We start from the raw sequence: 23,650 nt of genomic DNA, 5'->3' as shown, positions 1-23,650 counted from the left end.
TGTCCTGTCCTGCCCGCCGCCCTGCCCGGTACCCTGCCCGGTGCCCTGCCCGGTGCCCTGCCCGCTGTCCTGCCCGCCGCCCTGCCCGGTACCCAGCCCGGTACCCAGCCCGGTGCGCTGGGAGCTTGGGGAGCCCGAGGGGGATTTGGGCACCGCTCCGCTGGACGAGGCTGCTTAAACCTGCAGAATTGTGAAAAGGGATAGTGGAGTCTGGAGCTGCCCTGATGGGGATGGCTGCGGATCCGCGCCTCGCATCAGCACACGCACACTGCCCCTCGCTTCAGGCTCCGCAATTAGCTCACACGGAGGCACTGCAGGTCTTCCTAACTTGCCGCAAAATCGTGCCAGGATCCACAACTTAAGAGACAAATATATTTACTGTTGGGTTTTTTGGCTTGTGGGGTTTTTTTTGTTTGTTTGTTTTGGGTTTTTTTGTTTTTTTGGTGTGTTTTTTGGGGGGTGGTTTTTTAGGTTGTTTTGTTTTTTTTTTTTTTTTTTTTTTTTTTGAGGAATGTATCTGCAATGTAAGGAGAGAGGAAAAACTCAGTGTTAGCATTTCACAGCTTTTCTCTAATGGTCTCTTACATTACCAAAAGTTAGACTTTGTCTGGCTTTCTTTGCACTCCCACTGAAAATACAGAATTGTTAGAGGAAAATTTGGTATTTTGCAGGGGTACACAGGACAGTAAAGGAAAAAAAGAAGTGTCCTGAGCAAAAGATCATATCAGATGCATTTCTCTTCCTTGACAGGTTGATTTTTTGAACTGAATGGTATTAAGACTCTCTGTCATTTCAGTGTGCATCTATGCAAGCTCCTCTGCTTTTCCTTTCCCTCTGCTCAGTTCTCTTGAAGGTAATCTGGCTACACTGTAACAGCTCCAATGCCCCCAGCAGAAACCAACAGGTTCCTGAATTGGACTGGTAGACATATAGCCTCACTTTCTTCTATCTCAAATGGATTATTTTATAAAATTTAATTACTTAATTACTTTTGTGACCTCTATTCTTGTGTCAGATTTAACTCAAACAAGCTAACAAGTCAAAAAGTCACTGAGACAAGGACTAGCCCAAGTCAGAGGGGATGCCTGAGGAGGCCAAGCAGAGGCCTTGCTTCCACGGGAAATGAGGCTGAAGTGGCAACACTGAGCTCAGCGAGGACCACAGAAAAACAAATAGGATGTACAGAGCACTAAAGGAAATGACTGTGATACCAAAGAGCTTCAGTGCAGAAGGCAGCTCAGTCGATTCTAATAATTTCTCACTAATGAGCACCCAGGAGCTGAATCCAAACAAAGAGTGCCTCCTGCTCCACAGTGAGTCATTGCTTCCATCCACAGAGGGTGAAGGGAGCCTTGGAGGGCTTCCTCAGAGGCATGTGCTCCACAGAGGGTATCATTCACAAAGCTTTTAGTGCTGCTGCTGCTGCTGCTGGGCTCTCTGAATCATTGGGCTATTTCGGTGGAGCCTGGTGGGATGCAGGTCTTGTGGCACAGGGTAGTGAAACTCGATGCTTCCCGATGCAGTGAGATGCCGAAGTGAGGAACCAGCTTTGTCTGAGTGTGCTTCAGCAGTAAGATTTGCTTGGTCATTACTGCTTTTGGCTGGATACTGGCCATTTCTGTGGCCTCCAAAGTTCACCAGTGGGCTCTGCCACAAATTCCTTCTCCGATCACTGCAGTCACCGGGAGTTCAAAATTAATTTCCTTGAAAATGAGAAGCCTCTTTCTGTTTACCTGTGACATGTTTTTCACCTCTAAGAAATGCTCTCAAATTCTGGCAAACTCATTTCTGTGTCAGAGATTTCTGTAAAGTCACACTCCTCCAGTCTGTGCTGCTTCTGCACTCTGGTGACTGCCAAGTATCAGTCAGTGATGTGCAGCAGCAGAAGCAGCAGCCCTTGGTGCCTGGGTACCTCAAGTACGCACCTTGTGAGATGAAGAGAGTATCAAGCACTCCTGATTCATTACTCAGTTTCCATGGTGTTAAAAACAGAGGGTGAGTCATGCACAGTGTTGCAGTTGTCATCCATGGAGCACCTATCCAGCCACGCAACTCTGGAGCTGGTAACTCCACACCTTTCATTTTAGGAGCCTGGAACATGCAGTGCAGAGGCCCCATGTAGGTGGCTGAGGGTGCTCGGCAAGGACACGAGACTAGGGCACTCACACACAGCAGATTCCTGCTCCTGTGCACATGTTAGAAGTTTGCTGAGCCCATGGCAGCAAGTGTGGTCAGCAGCACCAGAGGATGTAGCGCACATGAGCACAGCTACACCTGCTTGCCAAATACACAATAAAGGTACTCCTTCCTGAGTCCCACATTGCTGGCTCTTACACAGGCAGTAAAAGTAACCGAGTAATCAGGAAAAAAAGACTTGAGTCAAACAGAGCTCAGTGGCAGCAGGAAGTCCGGAATGTGTGGCTGTAAGGAGCTGAGGGGTAAATACAGCTCCAGATTAGTAATTTCAAGGCTGAGGAACCAAATTTTCAATATTGATTATGCAAGTTAGTCTTGAATTCTGCATCCACAGGGCAGGATATACCCAGAGGGTCGGGTGTAACTCAAAAAGGATATTGGAAACATAGTGTCTCAGCTGATCAACAAGGTAATGTATAGTAACGGCGAATGGGGGCAGAAATGTCAACACATCCCTCACATAATGCAGTATGAAGATACGAATATATATGTATCTAAAACACATAGAGGAATCTAATACACATTCACAGTGCTGACAAGCACTGGCTTGTCGGTTTCTACCACCATACTGGTAGCAGTTCAAGTGTTTGGGGGAGAGAGAGCTGGCTGGTCACAGCACAGGTTGGAGGCTCACAGGTACAGCTCCTTGAGGTCCTCAATGTTTAGGATTCCTTGGTTTTCAAACACACCAGTTCAGGGCGAAGAGTCACACAGGACTGAGAATTCTCTTGTCCACTTGGATGGGCTAGAGATAAAATGCTCTGTGTTTGTTGCCCTGCGCCTGAAGCCCTGTCCAGCTTAGTATGGAACAGTAAAACACTGTCGGGAGAGCTGTCCTTCCTTGTTTTTTCTGTAAGTAATTTTCTCATCTTTTCAGGCACCTTCCACCCTACCTACTGTGTCCCGCCCCACTGTCTGAGCAGCTCTGCCAAGACGGCAGAAAGAGAACTCTTTGTGCCGGGTCCCTTTGTGCACAGGGCCTTTCCTTGCTCAGCCCGGGGCGGCCGCAGCACAGATCCCTTCCAGCGGGGACAGGGCGGCGTGGCACATGGCAGCGGCACAATGCCGCCTGTGCCGCCTGCCGGGGCAGCCTGGCAGCGCCGAGCCGTGAGCAGGGGGCAAACCCTTCGGAGCAGCACAGAGCGCCTCGGCGCGGGGAGCGGCGCCGGGCGGCGCGGGGCAGGGCGGCCAGGGCGGCTGGCTCCGAGCGGCCGCGCCGCCATCGTGCCCCGGCCTGACGCTGCTGCTCCGGGCCCAGCCGAGGGGCCGCCTCGCCCCTCGCAGCCAGCCGGCCGCTGCCAGGGCCCGCTGAAGGGGCCGCCGGGGCTGCGGGGCCCAGGCCAGGCACCCGCAGTCCGGCGTTGCCGCTGCGCCGGCCGGGCGGCGAGCGGACCCCGCCGCCTGCGGGCCCTTCCCCGCGGGGGCCGGCCCAGCGCGGCCCGGCGGCGGCACGTGGTGGCGGCGCGGCCCATGTGACCGGCCCTCCCCGGCCGCTGCGGCTCATCCCCCGCCCGGCCGAGTCCCCGCCCGCCTCGCCCCCAGCGCAGCGCAGCGCTCTCTGCGTGCAGCAGCCCCGCACCGCAGGCAGCCGCCGCCGCCCCGGGACCCGGCGCCATGGTAAGGGCGGCGCGGCGCGGACGGGCGGGGAGGGCGGTGCGGGCGGCTGGCGCGGCCCGGCGGAGCCGAGCGAGGCTGAGCGGAGCAGGCCCGGCCCGGCGCGGCCCCGCGGCCTCCGGCGGCCATTTTAGTCTAATTTTAGCCGGGTGCGGGGGGAAGGGGACGCGGGAGCGGCCGCGGGGCAGCTGCGGGCGGCGGGGCTGGGGCCGGGCCCGGGGCCTGGCCGGGCGGGCGGCGCAGCGCTCCCTGCGGCACCGCCCGGGCGTGCGATACCCGACGGGGCGGTGAGGGGCGGTGGGCGCGGAGAGAGGGGTCCCGCACTCCTCCCGAGGAGCCGCCCGGGCCCGAGGGGCGGCCGGGAGCGGCCGCGGGGGAGCGCTGGGGCCGGGCGGGGCTGCCGGCGCGCAGGGACGGGGGCGCGGGGCGGCGGGGATCTCCGGCCCCGCGAACAAAGCGGGGAGAGGGGCCCGCGGCTCTGCCCCCGGGGACAAAGCCGGCGGCTCCCTGCGAGCACCTGCCTTCCCTCCCCGGCAGCCTGCGCTGGCAGCGCTGCCTCGGCAGATGTAATTGCTGGACCGAGAGCAAGGGCGCTGCAGATGGGCTGAGCTCGCTTGCTCACTCGCAGCAGGGTTTGCTACATTATTTTCATTTTGCCTGGAGTTGCCCGTTTGCCCTGCCGGTGTTTTGTTTCCTTGCTGTTTTAGGCTCTTATTTTGAGCGGCTTGCGAGCCTGATGGGGAGCTGTACAGTTGTAATCGGTGTTTTTATATGAACGAAGAGCAGTCAAACAATACTCCCGCAGCAGTATGAAGTAAAATTCGGGAGTTCTTAAGGCGCGGTGTTGAAGCTGACACAATGCAGAAAACATTTCTGCTGCTTGTAGAGCCTTACCTCACGCAACAAAATGAGAGTCATGACAGTGCTGGATGTGAACTGCTGCTGTAGTGTTTGCTCTACTAGAAAAAAAGAAAAAAGCCAACAAAAATCTATCCCCCAAAACCCCATCCCCTCCCATCCCAACCGAAAATTACAAACTCCTCTCCTGTGTTCAGTTCCTACCCCCCCATCCTCCCTCTTCCCCTCCCCCCCAAATAAGCCAATGCATGATAAGGTAAAGAAAACTGTTTGAGCAGTACAGTTGTGTGACTAGTTGGATGAAACTGCTATCCAGAACTGCTGAGATCTACAACAAGAAACTACTGAATTCACGCCTCCTTTGTATTCTCTGCTCCGGTCCTACAAATATTACTAAATTCATAGTGTGTTCAGGTTGAGTATAGTATTTTTATTCTTACGGGGGCAGGCAGACTTCTTTATCTAGCACTGTGGGCTATCATCTTCTTCTAGTGAGTGTTAATTTTTGCTGTTTAAATTATTCCTTTGATCTCATTTTACAGGCTTCTGGAGTAACAGTGAACGATGAAGTCATAAAGGTTTTTAATGACATGAAAGTAAGGAAATCTTCAACCCCAGAAGAGATTAAAAAAAGAAAGAAAGCTGTTCTCTTCTGCTTAAGTGATGACAAAAAACAAATAATTGTAGAGGAGGCAAAGCAGATATTGGTTGGTGACATTGGTGATACTGTGGAGGACCCCTACACAGCCTTTGTGAAGTTGCTACCTTTGAATGATTGCCGATACGCTTTGTACGATGCCACATACGAGACAAAGGAATCTAAGAAAGAAGACCTGGTATTTATATTCTGGTGTGTGAAAGCAAAGCTTGCTGTCAAAATTGAATGTTCTGGAGCTACCACTGGATGACTTAGTAACTGTTTGTTGTTGGCTTTTTTCTTTAAAGGGCTCCTGAAAGTGCACCTTTAAAAAGCAAGATGATCTACGCAAGCTCTAAAGATGCCATTAAAAAGAAATTTACAGGTATGGACCTAAAAAGGCTTTTCTCGTTAATCACTGTGGCATTTAGATGTTGAGGTTCTCATAAGTACATTGTTGTCATCTGTCTTTCAGGTATTAAACATGAGTGGCAAGTAAATGGTTTGGATGATATTAAGGACCGTTCAACACTTGGAGAGAAATTGGGAGGCAACGTGGTAGTTTCACTTGAAGGAAAACCCTTATAAAAAGACAGACAAGTGCCATCTGGATCTAAGGAGCTTCCATTTCTGCAGCTCGTTCAATTGGAATAGTATTAGTCTCCCCATCCCCTCCCCTCCTCAAAAAATAAGCCCCTTCCCCACCGCCCTGAAGGAGATGTCATTGTTAAGCAGTCTACCAGTGATTGCCATTAGACTGTTTGATCCTGGTAGTTTTATGTAGGATCCAAGGAATGCTTTCACGTCATACTCTTGGCCAAAACTGACGTTGCAGGCATTCCTTGCAACATGTTCAATGAATGTGATAGTTAATGTAAATAGTCTAGCAGACAGCAAAGGGTAAGCTAATCGAATGCCTTGAAAGTATTGTCCACTGGTCGGATGGTAGACTCTCTACAGTATTACTTACAGTTGCACTTGATTGCAGTTCCATGAGGCTCTTGTGCATTCATACACCTCACCTGCCTTGACAAGCCTATTTTTGTGACATGGCAGCACACAACACTATGCATTTAAAGCACTTTTTTGTAATATGTTTGACCCGCCCCCTCCCCAAGGAATGCCAATTAAGTTGCTGTAACTGTGTCATCAAATTATTGTAGTACCTCAGTTTCATTCCTGTTACATGCATATCTTTATAAATGAAGTAGCTGTTACGATGCCTTTCGTTTTCCATTGAATGTACACTACTGAACAGGAGTAGAAGTTATCTGTTTACCATGAGTCTTGAAACACTAAAGTTTTGTAAAACATCAGTCATGGTGGCAATTTCTGTATTAAAAAGAGCCTTAAATGGAACATTGTTCTTTGAGATCAAAAACTGGCCACGTTGCAATAAAACTTGTGGCTTATTACAGAACGTTGCCTTGTTTTCATTGGAAAATATAGTTTTTAAGTGTTTAAGCATATTTCAAATAACTTCTGTGGAAAGTATTGTAAAGGTAAACAATCATTAATCTCATATTGAATAATGCAAGTTTTTAATACTGATTTAGGCACTGCTTTACAATACTTTGTGGCTCTGTTCTGGCCGTTCTATAAAGGACCTGCTCCTAGTTTACCGTAAAGTAAAGAAGCTACCACTACTGGAGACCATTAGTTCCATGAAACACTTGTGTCAGAAACTCAAAAATACGAAGTAATTAACCATGCAGTGTATTTTGTACCTGAATGTTCTTAAAGTTCTACATGCCAGAGTAAAACCTTGCAGGAGTTTTTACAGCTCACTGTCTTTCTGGGTAAGGTGGTGTGTAATAACAGTTACATGCAGAGTTTGAAGCGGGCAAAGAGTTTTTGTTTCTTGAGGGTTATAGTTAGAGTGACCCAGTACAAGAATTAGCCTAAATGAACTGTTCTACTTGTTAGCTTCTATGTAAATAGAACTGGAAAGTGTTTGCCACTACTGAGGCTTGCATAGGGGACGTGTTTTGGCTGGGAGCCAAATAATGCTCTCCTTATAGAGAATTTGATCTGCTCTGTGTGAGCAATCCTCCGTTAGCCAGAGCTATTTATGGCAAACACATGCTTTTGTATCTTGTCATCGTTATCCACAAATGGCAAAACTGGACATGATTCTCCTGGTATGCATAAAGGAGCGCTGTTAGGCAGCCACTGGCAGCTGAACTGTATATGCTGCTGAAGGAATGCTCTTTTATCATTACCTTATTTTAAAAAGTTGGTAGAGTTGAACTGTGGAGCTTGTAAATGCAGGCTCTTTATGTTCAGTTCATAGCCCTTTTTCTACAAGGAAGCAGATAATAATCCAAATACTTTCTGTCTTTTTTTTCCCCCCTCCAATAATTTAAGTAACCTAGTGGTACTGTGTTTAGGCTCTCTTGTCCTGTAGAACTTTAAGACTTTATTTCAGGCTTCTGGCTGTCCCTATGACTTGCACACTTCATTGTGTTTGCTGTTCTATGTAGACTAAACTTTACTAGAATTTAAGTAAAAAGGCATGATGACCACTGACTTACTAAGTGTATTAATGAGTCTTGGTTTTGTTCTACAAAACTCTCCTTTCAGGTACCTTTTAAGATTGCAAAATAACTGATGGTATGCATGTTGTCTAGGTGAAAAAAAAAAACAAACCCACAACTTTTTATTCCTTAAAATAGTCTATTTCTGATCATTCATGTTGTATGCAAAGCCCAGTTTAATGTAAAGATATCTGTGCTTTATGTTTAACTTGACTTCAGTACAGTAAAATGAAATTATCTTTTAATTGATTTTTCACAAGGAATAAATTGTTTCTTTAGAAAAAGCCAAAATGGAAAATGTTAAATTTTAATAAACCATTTGAATTTTCATTTTAGACAGTAAACTTTTTTAAGGAGTATTGTGTTTAAATTTATTGTTTGTTTTTGCTGCAGTCCGGAAAAATGTCTGTGGCTTTTTAGTTGAATATTATAGGTTGTTTTTTTTTCTTTTTTTTTAACTAGCTTAGGTGTATATTCACTCAGTCCAACTAGCTATGAAATTGAAGCACAAACTGTCTTTATGTAAGATTCCTACCAAATTTAAGTTTTGGATCCAAAAGGATCAGCCTGCCTTCAGTTTGTTCTTGAAATGAATGACTGACTGACTGATGCGAGGTCCAATTCAGATGGCTTGCTTTTTAAAAAAACAAAAACAAAAAAACAAAAACCAATAAAGTGCTACAGAACTGTTACTGTTTGAGTTATAAAACAAATGAGAGACAGCTGGCATCTGTTCCAAAATGGTTTGTCAGCTGTTGTTTTCTGTCATTATGCAAAATGGTGAGGGCCTCATTGTGATCGAGAAGTGGAGGAAAATCCTCTCAAGTTGAGTATCTTCTGTGTATTTCTGTGTAGACGTGACTTTTGGATATCTTGGCTTCAGTTATTGATAAAGAAATGTTAAATTTTTCATGAGAGTAGCTTGTGCAGAAATGGCATTTTTCTTCTAAAATAATGTTTCAAAGCCAGCAGTTTTGTTTGATTTGGTAAATCCTGGAAGAGGTATAGATAGACGGGTTTGATTTCTCTGAGAAGGGAAACCAAACCAAGACTAGAGTGTGCAAATGAGGTTTATGCTTGTGGTGATTTTAGAAGTGCAAAGCTTAAATTTGTATGGACTTGACTGTAAAAATGACTCCTGGTCAGATCATGAAGCAGAGTTTGAGTATGCTCTGTTAAATCCAAAGTGTTTCGCTAAGGGGAAGACTTTCCTTCTCTACCATTCCCTCAGAACAAGTGATGGAATACAGCAATTGCCACAATTTGATAATAAGCTTTACTCTCTTATGCCAATTCCAGTATAAACCAAATTTTCATGTCTGCCTATTTTTTATAAACTTCTGTAAGTCCCCTTTAGTTTGTGGTGGCGAGTTAATGATTGTAGAGTGAAAACACGGCACTAATGGTGGATCAAAGATCATCAATGTAGCACCTGTCTATTGAACTTCTTTGAAATATTTCTGATTTTGAAAACCTGGTATAAATAAAATTAATTTAAATGTCTTCAGTTGTTGAGTTTGTTTGTGTGCTAGACATCATCTGCGTTAATCACTTTGTAGTCTTCGGACTGGGAGCAGCCCAGATACTGTGAAAGAAGTTGTGGAATACCTGGACTTTTTGTAACAGGTTTCTTCTGCTGCCCATTCAGATCAATATCCAATTGCAGCAAAAGCCAGCACTAGTGGCTCTGGAGATGGATATAAAGAAATTTTTAGTGGGCTGGTTCTAGATAGCCTTTTTCTTTTGTTGGATCCCAGCTCGTGTGTTCAGAAAATTAGATGGCTTTCATGTAGAAAATGTAAAATGTATGTTTACACTGGCAAGTCATTTCTAGTACAGGGAAGGAAGTGAACTGATGTGTGAAAAAACTGACTCCATGAAGAAAGATCAAAATATTACCATTTTGGTATCAGTGGCCTGTCTCTTGTTAATATAAGATTTCTTGGATCTAGGAATATGTTATCTGGAAGAGTTAATTTTGTAAACAAAGCTGTGAAGAAACAGCTTCATTGAATTCTCTGGAGAAGGCAGACTTTAACAATGTGCATTAAAAAACCCTTTACTGTTTATCTAACAAAAGCCTTCCCTATGGCTGTGGGGAACATACATAAGAATCTGCATTAAAGAAGAATGAAAGGTCTCTGAAGTTTTTTGAATAAAAATTACTGTTTAGCTTAAAAATGTTCTATTTTTACTAAATTCATATCCAGTGCTTGACCCTATTGAATTTGGACATTTTTCTGCCTCACCTCCCATGCTGTTGAATCCACAATAATCCCCATACATCTTACTCTTTCTTGCATTGCTTATCTATGCATTCTACTAGTAACCTCTGAAAAATAAATACAACAGTAAAAATTAAATCTTTTCATAGGAAGTTCAAACAGGTGACATAATTTATGTTCATTTAATGATTTCATAGAATTGTCTTTTTACATTATAAAACTTAGGGAAAAAAAGTGCTAATTGGAGGTACTGAAAGTAATTTTTACATTCCTAAGATTCTGTGACTGTTTTTAATAACTCATTGTAGATTAATGTTTCTGTTGTCAGCTTTCCTTTATAGATATTTAGAAAACTAATGATTGGAAAATAAACTTGAAGATGCTGCTGATTATTTTTAAAAGTTTCTAAATGTCAATTTGGATTATAAAATAATATACAAACTTCAATTTCCCACTGCTAGCCTAATTTTTATTCTTTTGTGTACAGGCTTAGAAATGTATGTGTAATCATGCCTCTCCTCTTCCACCTCTTTATTTTTAAAAACAGCTGTGTCACTGCAAATCCCTGCCATCTGCCCCACTGTCTTCTGTAAAGGTTTATGGACAATCTCCACTTGTACCTTTCAGTATCTATTTTCCCCTCTCTTGTTTGTGATTGTAGGAGTTTGGTTTAGAAAAACTAACCGCTGTAACACTGTGCTCCTCGAAACCTTTTCTATTATGCAGCAAGTTAAAAGCATCAGTTAATCTCTGGTGAGCGCAGCTGCAGGGTGTACATTGGCTTGGAAAAAGAGATGTCATTTTGAGAACCAGTTTAGAGAGCCTTATTTGTGTCTGCTTCCTCGTAGTGGCAGCACTTTCATCTGTGACCTTCTATTAAAGCTGATGTGAGAGCTAAGCTTTTCTTCCATTTTGGCTGTTTCAACAGAAAATGCAATGTGCTTGTAGCAAACAAGGTGCAGGGAAGCAGAGAAGGTTTAGAAGCAGCAGTTTTTCATGGAGACCTGTACATCTGGTGGGCGGTAGGGGAACGCTTACAGCAGAGGATTTGTTTCCTTTTAATTTCAGTAGGAACTTGCAGCTGTAGTGACTGGGCTTATGTTATCTTTTGCTCTGCCTGAACAAACTGATTCCACAGTCTCAACTGTCTCAATGCTTTCATGCAATGAAATGTGAACACACAGCTCTTTATCAGTGAAATGTGGTTTACTCCTACAAAAGTGAAGCCCTGCTACAGCAGTGCTCTTAGTTAGCCATGTCATGTGGAGAGATGCACCTTGGCTGCATTTGAACAATCCTTAAAAAATGTGTGGGTTTTGATTACACCAAATACAATAGTTATGCTATTACACGGGCACTGAGGATGAACGGATGTAGTTCTTAATTAGGTGACTGCAAGTGACAAATATAATTCATGGTCATATTTTTGAATCTTAGCCCTGTTATTTAAGCATGACTTAAAGATGATACACTTCCCAGTCCACAGAATTCATTGCCTGCATAAATTCTTTTAAGCAGCAGTAGCATAATTTTAGCTCTTCACTGAATATACTGATGCAGAATCTGTCACCTGAGGGTTTTTAGTCGTCTGCTTGACAAATTCCTTTTGTAGTGCTGCATTATTTCTCTGCATCCACACTTCAAATTCAGTTCCCAGAACTCTCCTTCCAAGTAACCAGAATTCCTAAACAATATTTATTCTGTGTGACTAAAGTAGAAAGGCATCTTGTAGAACACCCATAGGAAACAAATGCACGGTATTAGCCTGCGTGGCCACTGAGCATGTTTGGCCCTGCGTGCCATCTCTGCCTGTTGGGTTATTCTGATGAAAGGTCACCTCATTCAGGTTTCTGTGGAATAGCCCAACACACAAAATTTGTGGAAACAGGAAAGAATGTTTTAATCCTGAGCAAATGTTTTTGCTCAGATAAAGACTTTGCAAGCTGGGTGTGATAACAACTTTTTAATTTTTTCATTTTACCTGTCCTGACAAAAACACCTGGCTTTGATTCTAGCCAGTTTTATCGATTTAGTTCGACAGGTGCACTGGTTGGAAGTATCTTCAGGACAAGCTATATTTAGATATATAACCTTTTGATAATTCTGGCAGTTGCTTTGATCTCATTATTTTAATTCACTTGCTTCACCTCCATTACAATTTTAACTGCCTAGTGTTCAGCACTGCCAATGTAATCTTGCAACACAGCTTGAGGAACATTTAAAAGCAGTCATCATCAAAACTAGTAATAATATAAATCAATTTTATTTATTTATTTTATTGAGCAAGTCTCAGTTTTGCAAGGACAATGATAACTCTCTTAGAAAGCTAGGTGGTTTTGCAGGGAGTTCCTGACTGACACCTGCCATAGATCCCTGTGATAAGATGGAAGAAGTGTTGGAGCATTCATATCAGAGCAGTTTGCTTTGCTTTCTTGCATAGCTGGATGCATTTCCTCACCTGGAAGATGTTGAGGTCACTGTGGTATCAATATTTAAAGTATTTCACCTTCTGCTTCTGAATAGAATGGACAGACTGCAATTACAGTGGAGTATGCTGCGTTTTTCTTAGGATAATACAGTCAAGGATCTCGGGTATGAATTTCATTTTTTTCCTGATTACCACAAGGGAGAAAAGAATGTGTCTCATCCCACTGTGCAGCATGAGGCCAAAACACAGCACTGCAATCATATGCAGGCATCATAAGTGTTTTCAGCTATTGTACCTGTTTGCAGCTATTGTACCCAGCAGGTACAAAATGTGACCTTGTCAAGTGAGTTGTGCATGGTCTTGGAAAACCCCAGAAAATACAAAGTTGAGATACTTCCAGTAATTGCTTTGTGCACACCAGATTCAAGAAGCATGTGGCTGGCTCTGTGTTTATCTGCAGTTATTTTGTGCACAAAGTAATAATGGAACATAAATATATATTTAATACTAATAGTAATTCAGAGTCTTATGTTAATTTAACAGCTATCTTCTATGGAAGATAGTGAAGGTAAGATTTTACCTTTTTTTTTTTTTTTTTTTTTTAGCAATGGTGTTAATAACCAGATTTTCTGCTGTAACAGCAAACTGTGGAAATGTGAGAAGAGTTACTTCTCTTTGCATCAGCATCTTACATTCTGTGCAAATACAGACCCTCTCAGTTTCTTCTTAAAATAGTGTTTGGATCACATTCAGTGCTTAACAGACAAGGATATAGGATTTTTGTAAGTCACATTTTACAGTATTAATGTGAGCATGCACATGTTTTTTGAGCTGTGAGATAAAACCTTTTAATTACAAAAGGGCATATTTTGGGAGAAAAAATTAATAACTTTTTAAAGCTTATAGTTTCCTCTGCTAGCACTTTACTTTTTATTCCTGAAGGTACCCATTAGGATCTGTTTTTTCCTTTCTGTTAGTTTTTTGGTTTTGGTGTTCCCACTTTCCCCACACTGCATCATGTTTCAGCCTAATATGGACTGGATAAAATTGTTATCGAAGGAAGAAGGTATTATGTAGATAACATATACAGTTTCTGTAGGAAAGAATAAACTGTTTGCTTGACCCAGTTTTATGGAGCTATTTCTTTCTACAGAGATGGGATTCAGTCAAGGAAGAGGGACAAATGGGTTTGCTGAGAGTATTTAGCAGCACTCAGTGGGAATGAGATTATTATTGTAGTGCTTAATCCTGAAATAATCATACACCATCTCATCAACATTACATCAGCATCTGAGAGACATAACTATTCCAGCTAGTTTGTGATATTAGTCTGAGATAATTTTCTATATTATAAATTTGGAGTTCTCCAGATGAATATAGAATATTTCTACCTGTGATCAATGTTTTGATGTTTTCGCAAACATCTGTTGTGTCTTTTAAAAGATGATTTCCAACTAGTGGAAATTTATTTCTGAAGAAATACATCTTTTATGGGTCTGAAAATTAAAGTGAAGGTTATAGAAGCAACCAGTTCCCTTAATCTTTTTGGGGGAATTCCTATAATGTTATCAGGCTTGATTTTCCATCTGTTGGGCACAGTATGAAAGAATGCACAGAAAAGCTGCTATGGTAACATAGTATCTGTTATCACTAACATTAAATTCATTTAATGGAACTCAAGTTACAGGCCATGCTGTATGCAAAAGGAATAAAAAATATTCTCAGATTAGAGTTTGTCATTTTCACAGACAGTAACTTTTAGTTCCCTTTGAACAGGTGTAAGTGTCCTGCTGTGTCTTTGTTTCGCTGAGGATGGAAATGACAAACCCAAGCCTTTCCCCTGCCTTTGGTTTTCTCTGTGTCCTATCTCCTCCAAAGCACTTTCCCCGTCCTCCAAAGCTTTATCCCTGAGATATTGCTCACCTGCTTCCTCTAATCCTCTTATTTACCTCACTTACCTCAGTTTCACTTCCTTTCATCCCTTTTTTACTCCCTGCTAGTTCTGATTTTCCTCTGGTCCTGCTCCTTCATATTAGACGTGTCCTTTAGTCTTCATCATAAACAGAGACCAAACAATAAAAAAAAAAAAAAAACACAAACCAAACCACTTTTTATCTATTTACTATTTTCTTTTATTAAAAATATGAATCCTTAGAAGAAATTATTCGAATTGTAAACCTGACTACCAAAGTTACCAAAGTGTCAGACAGTTTGAAATAATCTCTTGAGATGTTTGAACAGTTCCATTTTGTCCACAGGGTTTAACTCAGAAATCCAGACTTTACCATTTAGATGGGAAATTGCCATATTGGGTTATTTTATGCTCTCCGCAGTGCCATAAGCATGAACTCTCCTTTTTTTGCGATCATTAAAGCATCTGATTTCAGTTGTTAACTTCCATGAAAGTGGTTAACTTCTTAGAGTGTGAGGAACTGCATCAGATGCATGAATTTATGATATATTGAAAACTGAAGCTGTAGAAATAGTGTGAAATAAACTGTGTATCAACACAGAAGCTCCAAGTTAATTGCATGGCTCACTGGTTCATTGCCAAATGCACTGGTTCCTAGTAAAATTGAGAAAATCTCAGTATTATAAAATGTATAGAAAATTGCTACAAGCATTAGAGGCCATATTACAATACTACATGGTAAAAAAGTTAGATTCAATAAATCTTGAAGTAACCTTTTGTATAATCAGAAATTATATTAATACAATACCTTTTAAGTGTTATCTGCTTCCTTTTTTGGAACCCTGTATTAGGCTTCTTCATCTCCTTGGGCTTTTCTCTGCAGTCAGAAGCACTAGGAATTGACAGCATTGCAATAAGGGTGTATGTCCTTCTCCTGATTTTAAAAAGAAAAGAAAAAAAATCTGATGAAGAGATATATGAAGCGGGGCCATCTGAGGGTGCTGTTTGACAACCTACTGAAGGCACTCCAATGACACCAGTGGGATAAGAGGGGGATTCCTGCACATGCTGGGCTGAATGCCCCCCCTCGTTTCTGGCGCTCATATCTGCCTGATTAGGCAGTGAATTTGTCAATTTACTGTTCTCACTTGCTTTGGAAAAGTTTGGGTGTTTTTTTATTAATTTTTGCTTGTTTAGGGAGGCATGATGCCTGAAATGTTTCAGATGTTTCAGAGAATTGCCTTGGTCAGCATTTGGTATGCAGGGTGTCTGTGGGAGAGCTAAACTTAGTGTTCATTGTGGGGCTGGAGCGTGTCCAGAGAAGGGCCATGGAGCTGGGGAAGGGTCTGGAGCACAGGGCTGGTGAGGAGCTGCTGAGGGAGCTGGGGGTGTTCAGCCTGGGGAAAAGGAGGCTCAGGGGAGACCTTATCACTCTCTACAAGTGCCTGAAGGAGGAGTTTATATCCAGGCAGGGGTTGGTCTCTTCCCCCAAGTACCCAGGGCTAGAGGAAATGACCTCAGGTCGCACCAGGGGAGGTTTAGATTGGATATTATGAAAACTTTCTTCACTAAAGGGGTTGTCAAGCATTTGAACACACTGCCCAGGAAAGTGGTGGGGTCGCCATCCCTGCAGAGGTTTGAAAGATGTGTAGATTTGGTACTTTGGGATGTGGTTTAGTGGTAGACTTGACGTTGCTGGGTTAACAGCTGGAATCAATGACCAACTCAGCATATGCCATGATTCTATGGTTATATAATGATTTTATGATTCATAACAGCCACCACACTCCTCCATGTTGCTCAGTGTATTTCCAGGTAATTCTGGGCTCCTGTATCTTGTACAGTAAATCCAACACTTCCAGGAAGAACTGGACATTCTCTGTCCATATATCACACGGCTGATGTGTATACTGTGTATACTGTGTTAAATACAGTGTATTTAACAAAGATCAGAACAATCAGGTGTTTGGGTCTCTGGTAGGTAATGAAGGATTCTGACATCATCATGTTGTGTCTTATCTGGACTTGATGATCTTACAGGTCTCTTCCAGCCTTGAACTTCTGTGATTCTGTGATTCTGTGATCTGGCAAACCTGGGGCAAAAATCTGGAAAGCCCAATGATCACTGGCATCTCAGCCTCTTCTTCTGCACATGCTTTAAAGTGTGTATTCTTCAGCACTCTGACTCCTGTAGTTCCCTGATGAAATTCAGTCCATCAGCACTCAGCTGCTGATCGTGCGGCACAGGACATGTAAAGGATTTCAGTGTTCAGGGTGAAGTTGGGAGTTGCACTGCATCAGCCACGTGCATACCTGACCCCAGCTTGCCTCCTCCCTTCCCTCCCTGGAACAGTGAACTTCCAACCACCCTTCCCCCATGAAATCCGTGATATGAATTAGCTGAATTCCTCAGATTCTGAAGTTCTGACTCCAAGCTTTCAGGGACTGGGAATGCTGCCATGCCATGGTATTCTGAAGGGTGTAGGCAAGCATGCTCCATGTACAGCACAGTCACTGAGCTTTGACTATCTAAGGGCCAGCACTTCTACAGAGTTTGGGTTTCGCTTTGTTCACTTCATTAGTGAGAAAAACTTTTTTTTTTTCAGCTTCACTTTCCTGTTAGCATTCCAGGTGAATTGTATCTAGTGGTGTTTTAAGTGGGAAAGTAAGTAGGATTTACTACAGACTAGTCAGAAAACAAAAATAATAGGCAAAATAGCTCACCTGATGTGTATTTGGAATTCAAGCAGTGCATGTATATGCTAAAAATACATGAAGTTGGGAGGGGGTTTTTGTCAGGATTTATGTAATCCAAGCATTATTAGGTGCAGTTCTATTAAAATCAGCAGAAGTTAGAAATGCTTGTTAGAAGTTCATTGCTCTCTGGAATCATGAGAACACTGTGGTGTGATGTTAATGGCAGCAGGGAAATGCACTGGGTGTACCATAGATGAAGCCAAACATTTTGCCAGCATTATGCATATTTCAGAGCATGCTACACAGATTTGGAGTTTTAGGCTACAAAGAGTCCAGACTGAAAAGTGATGGCTCTCAATATATACAAGAAATGCAGGCATGATCCTTTTAATCAAAATTCTTTTAATTTAACCTAATAGCTCTCACTTTTTAAATGTACCAAAAGCAATGATAAATGCTGTTACCATGTGGCCATTTATGTCTATTATATAGATAATATATAATATTATCTTTGATACTGCCAAGGTACAAATCAGTGCTTTAACACATCCTCACACTGACTGCAGCATAACTTTGCATCTTGAAGGACATTGGTTACTGGTCAGGATCGTGTTTGCCTGGTTTCTGCCTCCAGAACTGTACAAATATTCTGGTTTTTGGTGATAAGGGAGCAGACATTTAAAAACCAGATACAGTGATGTCTGTATCATTGTGGTGATGATATATCATCCTATCCAACTCACTTGGCACTTCAAGATTCAGCTCTTAGAGATCATAACATGAACATCTCCACATCTAACACATGCCTTACTTGTGTTATTTGTCTGTTTAGTACTTCTCTTTAATAAGCCAGGTGAACTTTTTTGAAAAATCATATTCAGTTGTCAGAACAATTCTTTATTTGTTTTGATGGCTTAACATCACCGTGAGTTTAATTTCATTCCTTCAGGAATCATCTCCTGATCGCTGTCTTTGATCAGAGGTAAGTAAACGTGTTTTTCTCAGCCTAAGCTCCAGTGATGAGATGCCAGGAAATATTTCCATGCACTCACAATCTGGGAAGTGAGATAGGCATCCCTGTAAGTTATTGCTATAAAAATCAGTTACTGCTGTGAATTCAGCACTTCACATGTTGCCAGGGTGGGCTCACTGAACAGGTCAAAGCTGCTGGGTTCACACCTTCTCACACGGGAATTGCTTGGTGCTTTGCGTTGCTGAAGGACAGGGCTGCCAAAGGTACAGCCAAAGGGACACAGGCTCACAAAGGTACCCAGATTCCAGCTCCGTGCTGTTCCACAGCAGCCAAAATGCCTGCAAGCCTGGCCACAGAGCCCCATACCTGCAGATGTGCTACAGATCAGGACTCCACGCAGCACATGTGAAAGCTCACACATTGTTTTTCTGTGCAAATATGACAGGAATAGAGAACCTGACCCCACCCAATGGAGCTTTCACTCCAGTCATTGGCTATTGCCTGCACTCAGGCCATATTGCCACTCTTCCTTACCCCTCCCTCGAATGTAACAAGTGCAACTTAATTTTTTTCCCCTAGTACTATGATGAGGATGATGTTTCAGAATCCAGCATTCGTGCCTTGAGGCCTTATTTAAATACTAGCCAAAATATATTCTTGGGCATTGCATTTTGTACCTGTACCATTCTTTATTTAGAATAGCCTTCCCTCCCCTCCCTGTTTTTTATTCTCTGATGTTATATTCCCTTTTTTTCATGTGTTCACACCAAGATATTTCTAGTAAAATAGCCTCCTTCATCCCCTTCACTGCTCTAGCAGCACCTCTTGGTGCCTGGTCCAGTCTGAATCTATCTTTTCAGGACACATTTGACCATGCTTTACCACTACAGATTATGAAGATATTAATTTCTCTGCATCACAGGATCCTCTGCCTTCTTGCACAGAAGTCTGATTATATCACATGACTAGTATATCTAATTCTTTTTTCTCCTCTGCTTTTACAGAAATTTCTTTTGGCCTGTTCAGATGATCACTTTGCAATGTTTGCTAAAAATTGCATCCTATTTCTGTTGCTGCAGTCCTTGAGGTTGTGAAGGTCTTCCTGCATGATACTCCAGTCCTCTTCTCTATCAGAAGTACCTGCCAGTTTTTTGTTTTAGCAGATTTCACTTGCTCATTTACCTCTTATTTTTTGTGCCAAGATCATTAATGAGAAGATTAAATAAGACTGTTCCCAAAGTGAATCTAGGAAACTCCATTAATAATTCCCTTTCTCCTGACAGAAGACTACTCTTCAGTCAGTTTATTATATGCTTTACAGTTCATATGTTAGTCTTGATTTTCATCTTAATTAATATTATAGAAAATACCTTCAGGAGTCCAGCAGGATTAGGTCTAGAATCTATTTCTATAAAGAACACAAAAATACTTTATCAAATAAATGTATCAAACAAGTCTAGAATCTAGAATTTAGAATTTATCCATGATAGTGGTGTACTTTTATCCTATTTCTGATCCTTCTTTATCTTTTATGATGTTTCCCTTCCAAATGTGTCATAAAATCCTGATCATTATTCAGCTCACAGATACATACTTTGGCAGCTACCTAGTTAATTTACTCTCTTTCTTAGTTAAATCTAAAAACTAATATTAAGAGATTGAGATCTCAATTTTATTGATAATAAATTAAACCCCAAATATTTGATTGTTCATTCAAAATTAAAATGCTAAAGCAAGGAAAAATTAAGTTATTTTCTAACATTTTGTTAATAATTATTAAACAGTGTTTCAGAAATGTATAAAGGGGGAAATATGAAAACAATGAAACAACTATAAATGTTATTGTGGATGGCATTCATAAATTCTGTAAACAGCATTTAGCCAAATTTCAATTAAGGAGCATGCTGTTATCTCACTGTGGGGCCCTCCATGACTGCCTTGTCACCCAATATGATTCAATCAGACTCAGCTGTGACATTGCACATCCTTAAAATAAATTTCAGCATTGATGTGTTTTAGATTCAGAACCAGATGTAAACAGCAGGTGACCCAAAGGGGAGGGGCTTAGAAGAATTGGTAGAACATTGGGATGGGACTTAGACAGAAATTATGTAGATTTAACTAAGAGCCTTACTGAATCTGATTGAACCTTACTTGCTCTTCTAATTTGATTTAGTTCATACAAAGTTTACAGGTTACACACCATGATATCTCAAAAGCAGCCAAACCATTTTATGATTCATGTGGAAAGCAGAGAGCTGTGTACCTTAGGACATTGGGTCAGAGGCATTGCAGAGGGATGTGTCAGCTCATGAATCATGAGGATGGCACATTTTAGATCTCCTTCCCATAAGCCTGTTGCACAGGTACTGACATGGTGTAACTCAGTTTTGGTTTGTCTGCAGGATTCAATACAATCTTGTACCACTACAGAACACTGGGGTGGTTTATGGATCAGAAATTAATGTACACACTGAGATACAGTAATCATGATTAAGTAAAATTCTTAGCTGTTGGTGGCTCAGAGCTGATTTTTTGAGTATATGTCTGGGACACAGAATTACATGAAGTCCAGAGCTAAGAAAAATCAGCCCAGACTGGAGGGAGAATCCATTGCCAGAACATATTATTGTAACTCCTCAGTCTTCAGTGCTACAGCTGGGTGATTATTTGAGATTTAAAATAAAAAATACAGCAAATAAAATGTTTTTGTGAGAAGTGAAAGGCAAAATTTAGCAAAGACCTTTATTAGGTGCATTGGCAATTGAAGGTTACACTGTTTTGTAAAGGCCTTTCTTTGTCCTAAGCACTGATTCTCTGGGTGGGGAGATTTCAAAGTCTGAATTCCAAAAATAGCATTGCCTTAAATGCTGGGAAATAAGCTGCACAGCAGGTTTGGTAAATCTGAAGGTTTTGCTCAGCCACTTAGTCATAGCTGCCCCCTCAAGCAAGAGATAGCAAAAGGATATTTTTTGAAGAGGTGGGACTAGAACAAACATAATGACCTGAAACTGCAGGGGTCCTTTGTATCTTATAAAAGAAGCAGAGGTAAAAGATTTCCTATTGTAGAGTATTATAAAATAGCTAGAGCCAGTAAACTGTATATAATGATTTTGATTTCATGAAATCAGCAAAGCTCCATTGACTTTAATGGAAAAACATTGATTTGCCCTAGCAGAAGAGCTGAGTGGAAGGAGGTGCATTACTGATTGTCTTGTTAATGTGGGTAATATTCCTGAAATAATTATCAAAAATAGAGATTATTAAGGATTTGTGTTTCTTTTGTAGCTCCATTCTGCAGGTCCTTACACTTCCAGTGACAAAGCTGTAACAGTAATACTGCACAAAGTGCAAAGAACACTTTCCAGAGGGGAGCCTGAATTTATTGTCTTTATTCCCCCTGATTTGGATGAGGATCCCTCACCAGTCCTGAGGCACAGGTCCCCTCTCCAACTGCTGGTATGTATTACTTTGTGCACTTGTACAGCATCTACCACAGAGGGGGGTACCTGAGAATTCAGCAGCAAATAACAGGATACTCAACTCCCTGCCCTTTGCATGGAGTCAAACATTGCCCTCATTGAAGATTTTTTTTGAGTCCATACTATTCCATGTATCAGCAGGAATTTGCCCTACATGTCATGGTTACTGTGATAATTGTGGACAGATCTGGACATGGCAGTTAGGATAACAGAGCTGAGATTCCCAAACCCAAACTAATGTTCTGGATTTGGTTTTGTAGCTTGGGAATGAGAAACTTCCATCCCAGTGTGAGGACTAGCAACATTTTCTAGGCTGGCTCAGTCTCTGTTTGCAGAGCCACCCATGTGTGTAGGGAGATAGAACATAAGTAAATAAAGGTAGTACAGAAAGTAAACTTACCCCCTAAAGAGTTGCAGCTGGGTTAATGATAAAAGATTAAGAGCAGGCCTGATGTTACCAGGCCACAGCTGTAGCCCATCAGAAGAGTGTTATAAAAGAGTGGATTGGTTGGTTGGGGGGAGCTGGAGTCAGTGGCTGCTGTGAGGACAAGGAAGAGTCAGTGCCTGGAGGAGCTGCCTGCAAGAAACATCAAGGAGGTATGAAACTCTAGCAATAGGGAGCTCTTGCAATGTAATGACAATAGAACTCTTACACTATAATGACAGCATGTGTGGCTTTGACCACATGTAAAATTCTCACTTAGGCTGGTTCACCTGCTCACCATCAAATCCATCCACTCAGATGCAAAAATCTGTAAATCAAAAGGCATTAATGTAGAAAAAGAACAAAAGGAACTCAAAGCACCAATGCTTTCTTTCCCTCCAATGCATGTTGTCCAGCTGGGACACAAAGCATCTTTAACACTGCTTGGTTCTTCACTGAAGAGCTGACCCTGGGCTTGTTCATGAACATTACGAGTACCTCTCTGTCTGACCACATGCAGTGCATGTCAGGGGCTTAACTACCAAACTTTTCAGTTCCTCACATTGCAACACAAGGCTTGTTTGTGCTCAAGTACACAAATACAGTTTTGATTTCTACATACAGATATATAGCCTCTCACAGTATCATGTTATCTTTGCCTTGACCGTGGAACTATTGCAACTCAATAAAGTGCTAATAGAAACCCAAATGTTATTTCATTAACTTTCATTCCAGATTATAGCCTGGCCTGGACAACATCATAAAGCTGTGCTGCCTAGAGGCTGATGGACAAGTGCTTTAGTTATCTTTAGCCATGCATGCTCTGTGCAGACCTCTCTGTCATACAAGCTCTCCCAGCTGAATTTGTGCTTAGATGGGCTCAGTGTTTGCCTGATGGCAGATCCTGTCCATCAGTGAAAACCGCTGCACTACTCTAAAACATCACAGCAGAAGCCACACAAATTTTTCCTGGTGAGCTCGCTGGATTTTCACAGTAGGATGCTTTACTGTAATGCACCTGAAGGGCAGGATGAAGTAATGTACTAGCAATGCCACAAGAAGCTTCCTGATTGGTTTGAGCCAACCTAAAACTGCAGGGCTGCTAAAAAGCATTGTGCTACCCTTAGTAGTCTCCCTATGTTCTCATTATGCTGGCCTAAATGAAACTGATCCTGCAAGAAAAGCAGGTAACTTGGATTAGCTCCCTCATCTCTCTGCCCCTGGGGCTGCACTGAGGGAGCACTGGGACAGCAGAGAGAGTAAAGGCATGACATGGAGAGACATGACTTCCCCCTTAGTGGGAGCATGGCCTTTGATGTGTGTCCTGCCTCAGCTGAGATAGGGTAAATTTCCTGCCTCATAGCTGGTACGGTGCTGTGTTGCAGATTCTGTATGACAATAACGTTGGTTGCACACTCAGATGTTGCTGAGTGGTGCTTGCCCCAAGTCAAGGACTTTTCACTGTTTCATGCTCTGCCAGTGAGGAGGTACACAAAAAGCTGGGAGGGAGCATGGTGAGGACAACTGACCAAACTGGCCAAAGGGATGTTTCATACCACAGAACACCCAGTATATAAAGTGGAGGGGATACCTGGAAGGGCACAGAGTGCTGCTTGGTATGTGTTGGGCATCGGCCAGTGGGTAGTGAGCAATTATATTGTGCATAA

General features: G+C 42.3%; 1 protein-coding gene across 1 annotated transcript; it reads left to right on the top strand.

Moving 5' to 3' along the window:
- Nucleotides 1-3,711: 3,711 nt before the first annotated feature.
- On the top strand, nucleotides 3,712-9,345 carry CFL2 (cofilin 2). The gene is made up of 4 exons (XM_058806643.1): nucleotides 3,712-3,813; nucleotides 5,211-5,518; nucleotides 5,614-5,690; nucleotides 5,781-9,345. Exons 1-4 carry the CDS (start codon nucleotides 3,811-3,813, stop codon nucleotides 5,891-5,893), a joined length of 501 nt encoding a protein of 166 aa, XP_058662626.1. The 5' UTR covers nucleotides 3,712-3,810; the 3' UTR covers nucleotides 5,894-9,345.
- Nucleotides 9,346-23,650: the final 14,305 nt, after the last annotated feature.

The sequence above is a fragment of the Ammospiza caudacuta genome, chromosome 6 (assembly GCF_027887145.1).
Source record: "Ammospiza caudacuta isolate bAmmCau1 chromosome 6, bAmmCau1.pri, whole genome shotgun sequence".
Taxonomy (NCBI): Eukaryota; Metazoa; Chordata; class Aves; order Passeriformes; family Passerellidae; genus Ammospiza; species Ammospiza caudacuta.
The sequence above is the reverse complement of the archived record's forward strand: the minus strand, read 5'-3'. Positions and strand labels throughout refer to the sequence as shown.

Bases quoted from the DNA above. Each gene is read 5' to 3' on its own strand.
- CFL2 (XM_058806643.1), top strand. The intron at 5,519-5,613 runs GTGTGTGAAAGC...TTTTCTTTAAAG, and splicing joins GACCTGGTATTTATATTCTG to GGCTCCTGAAAGTGCACCTT. The intron at 5,691-5,780 runs GTATGGACCTAA...TCTGTCTTTCAG, and splicing joins CATTAAAAAGAAATTTACAG to GTATTAAACATGAGTGGCAA.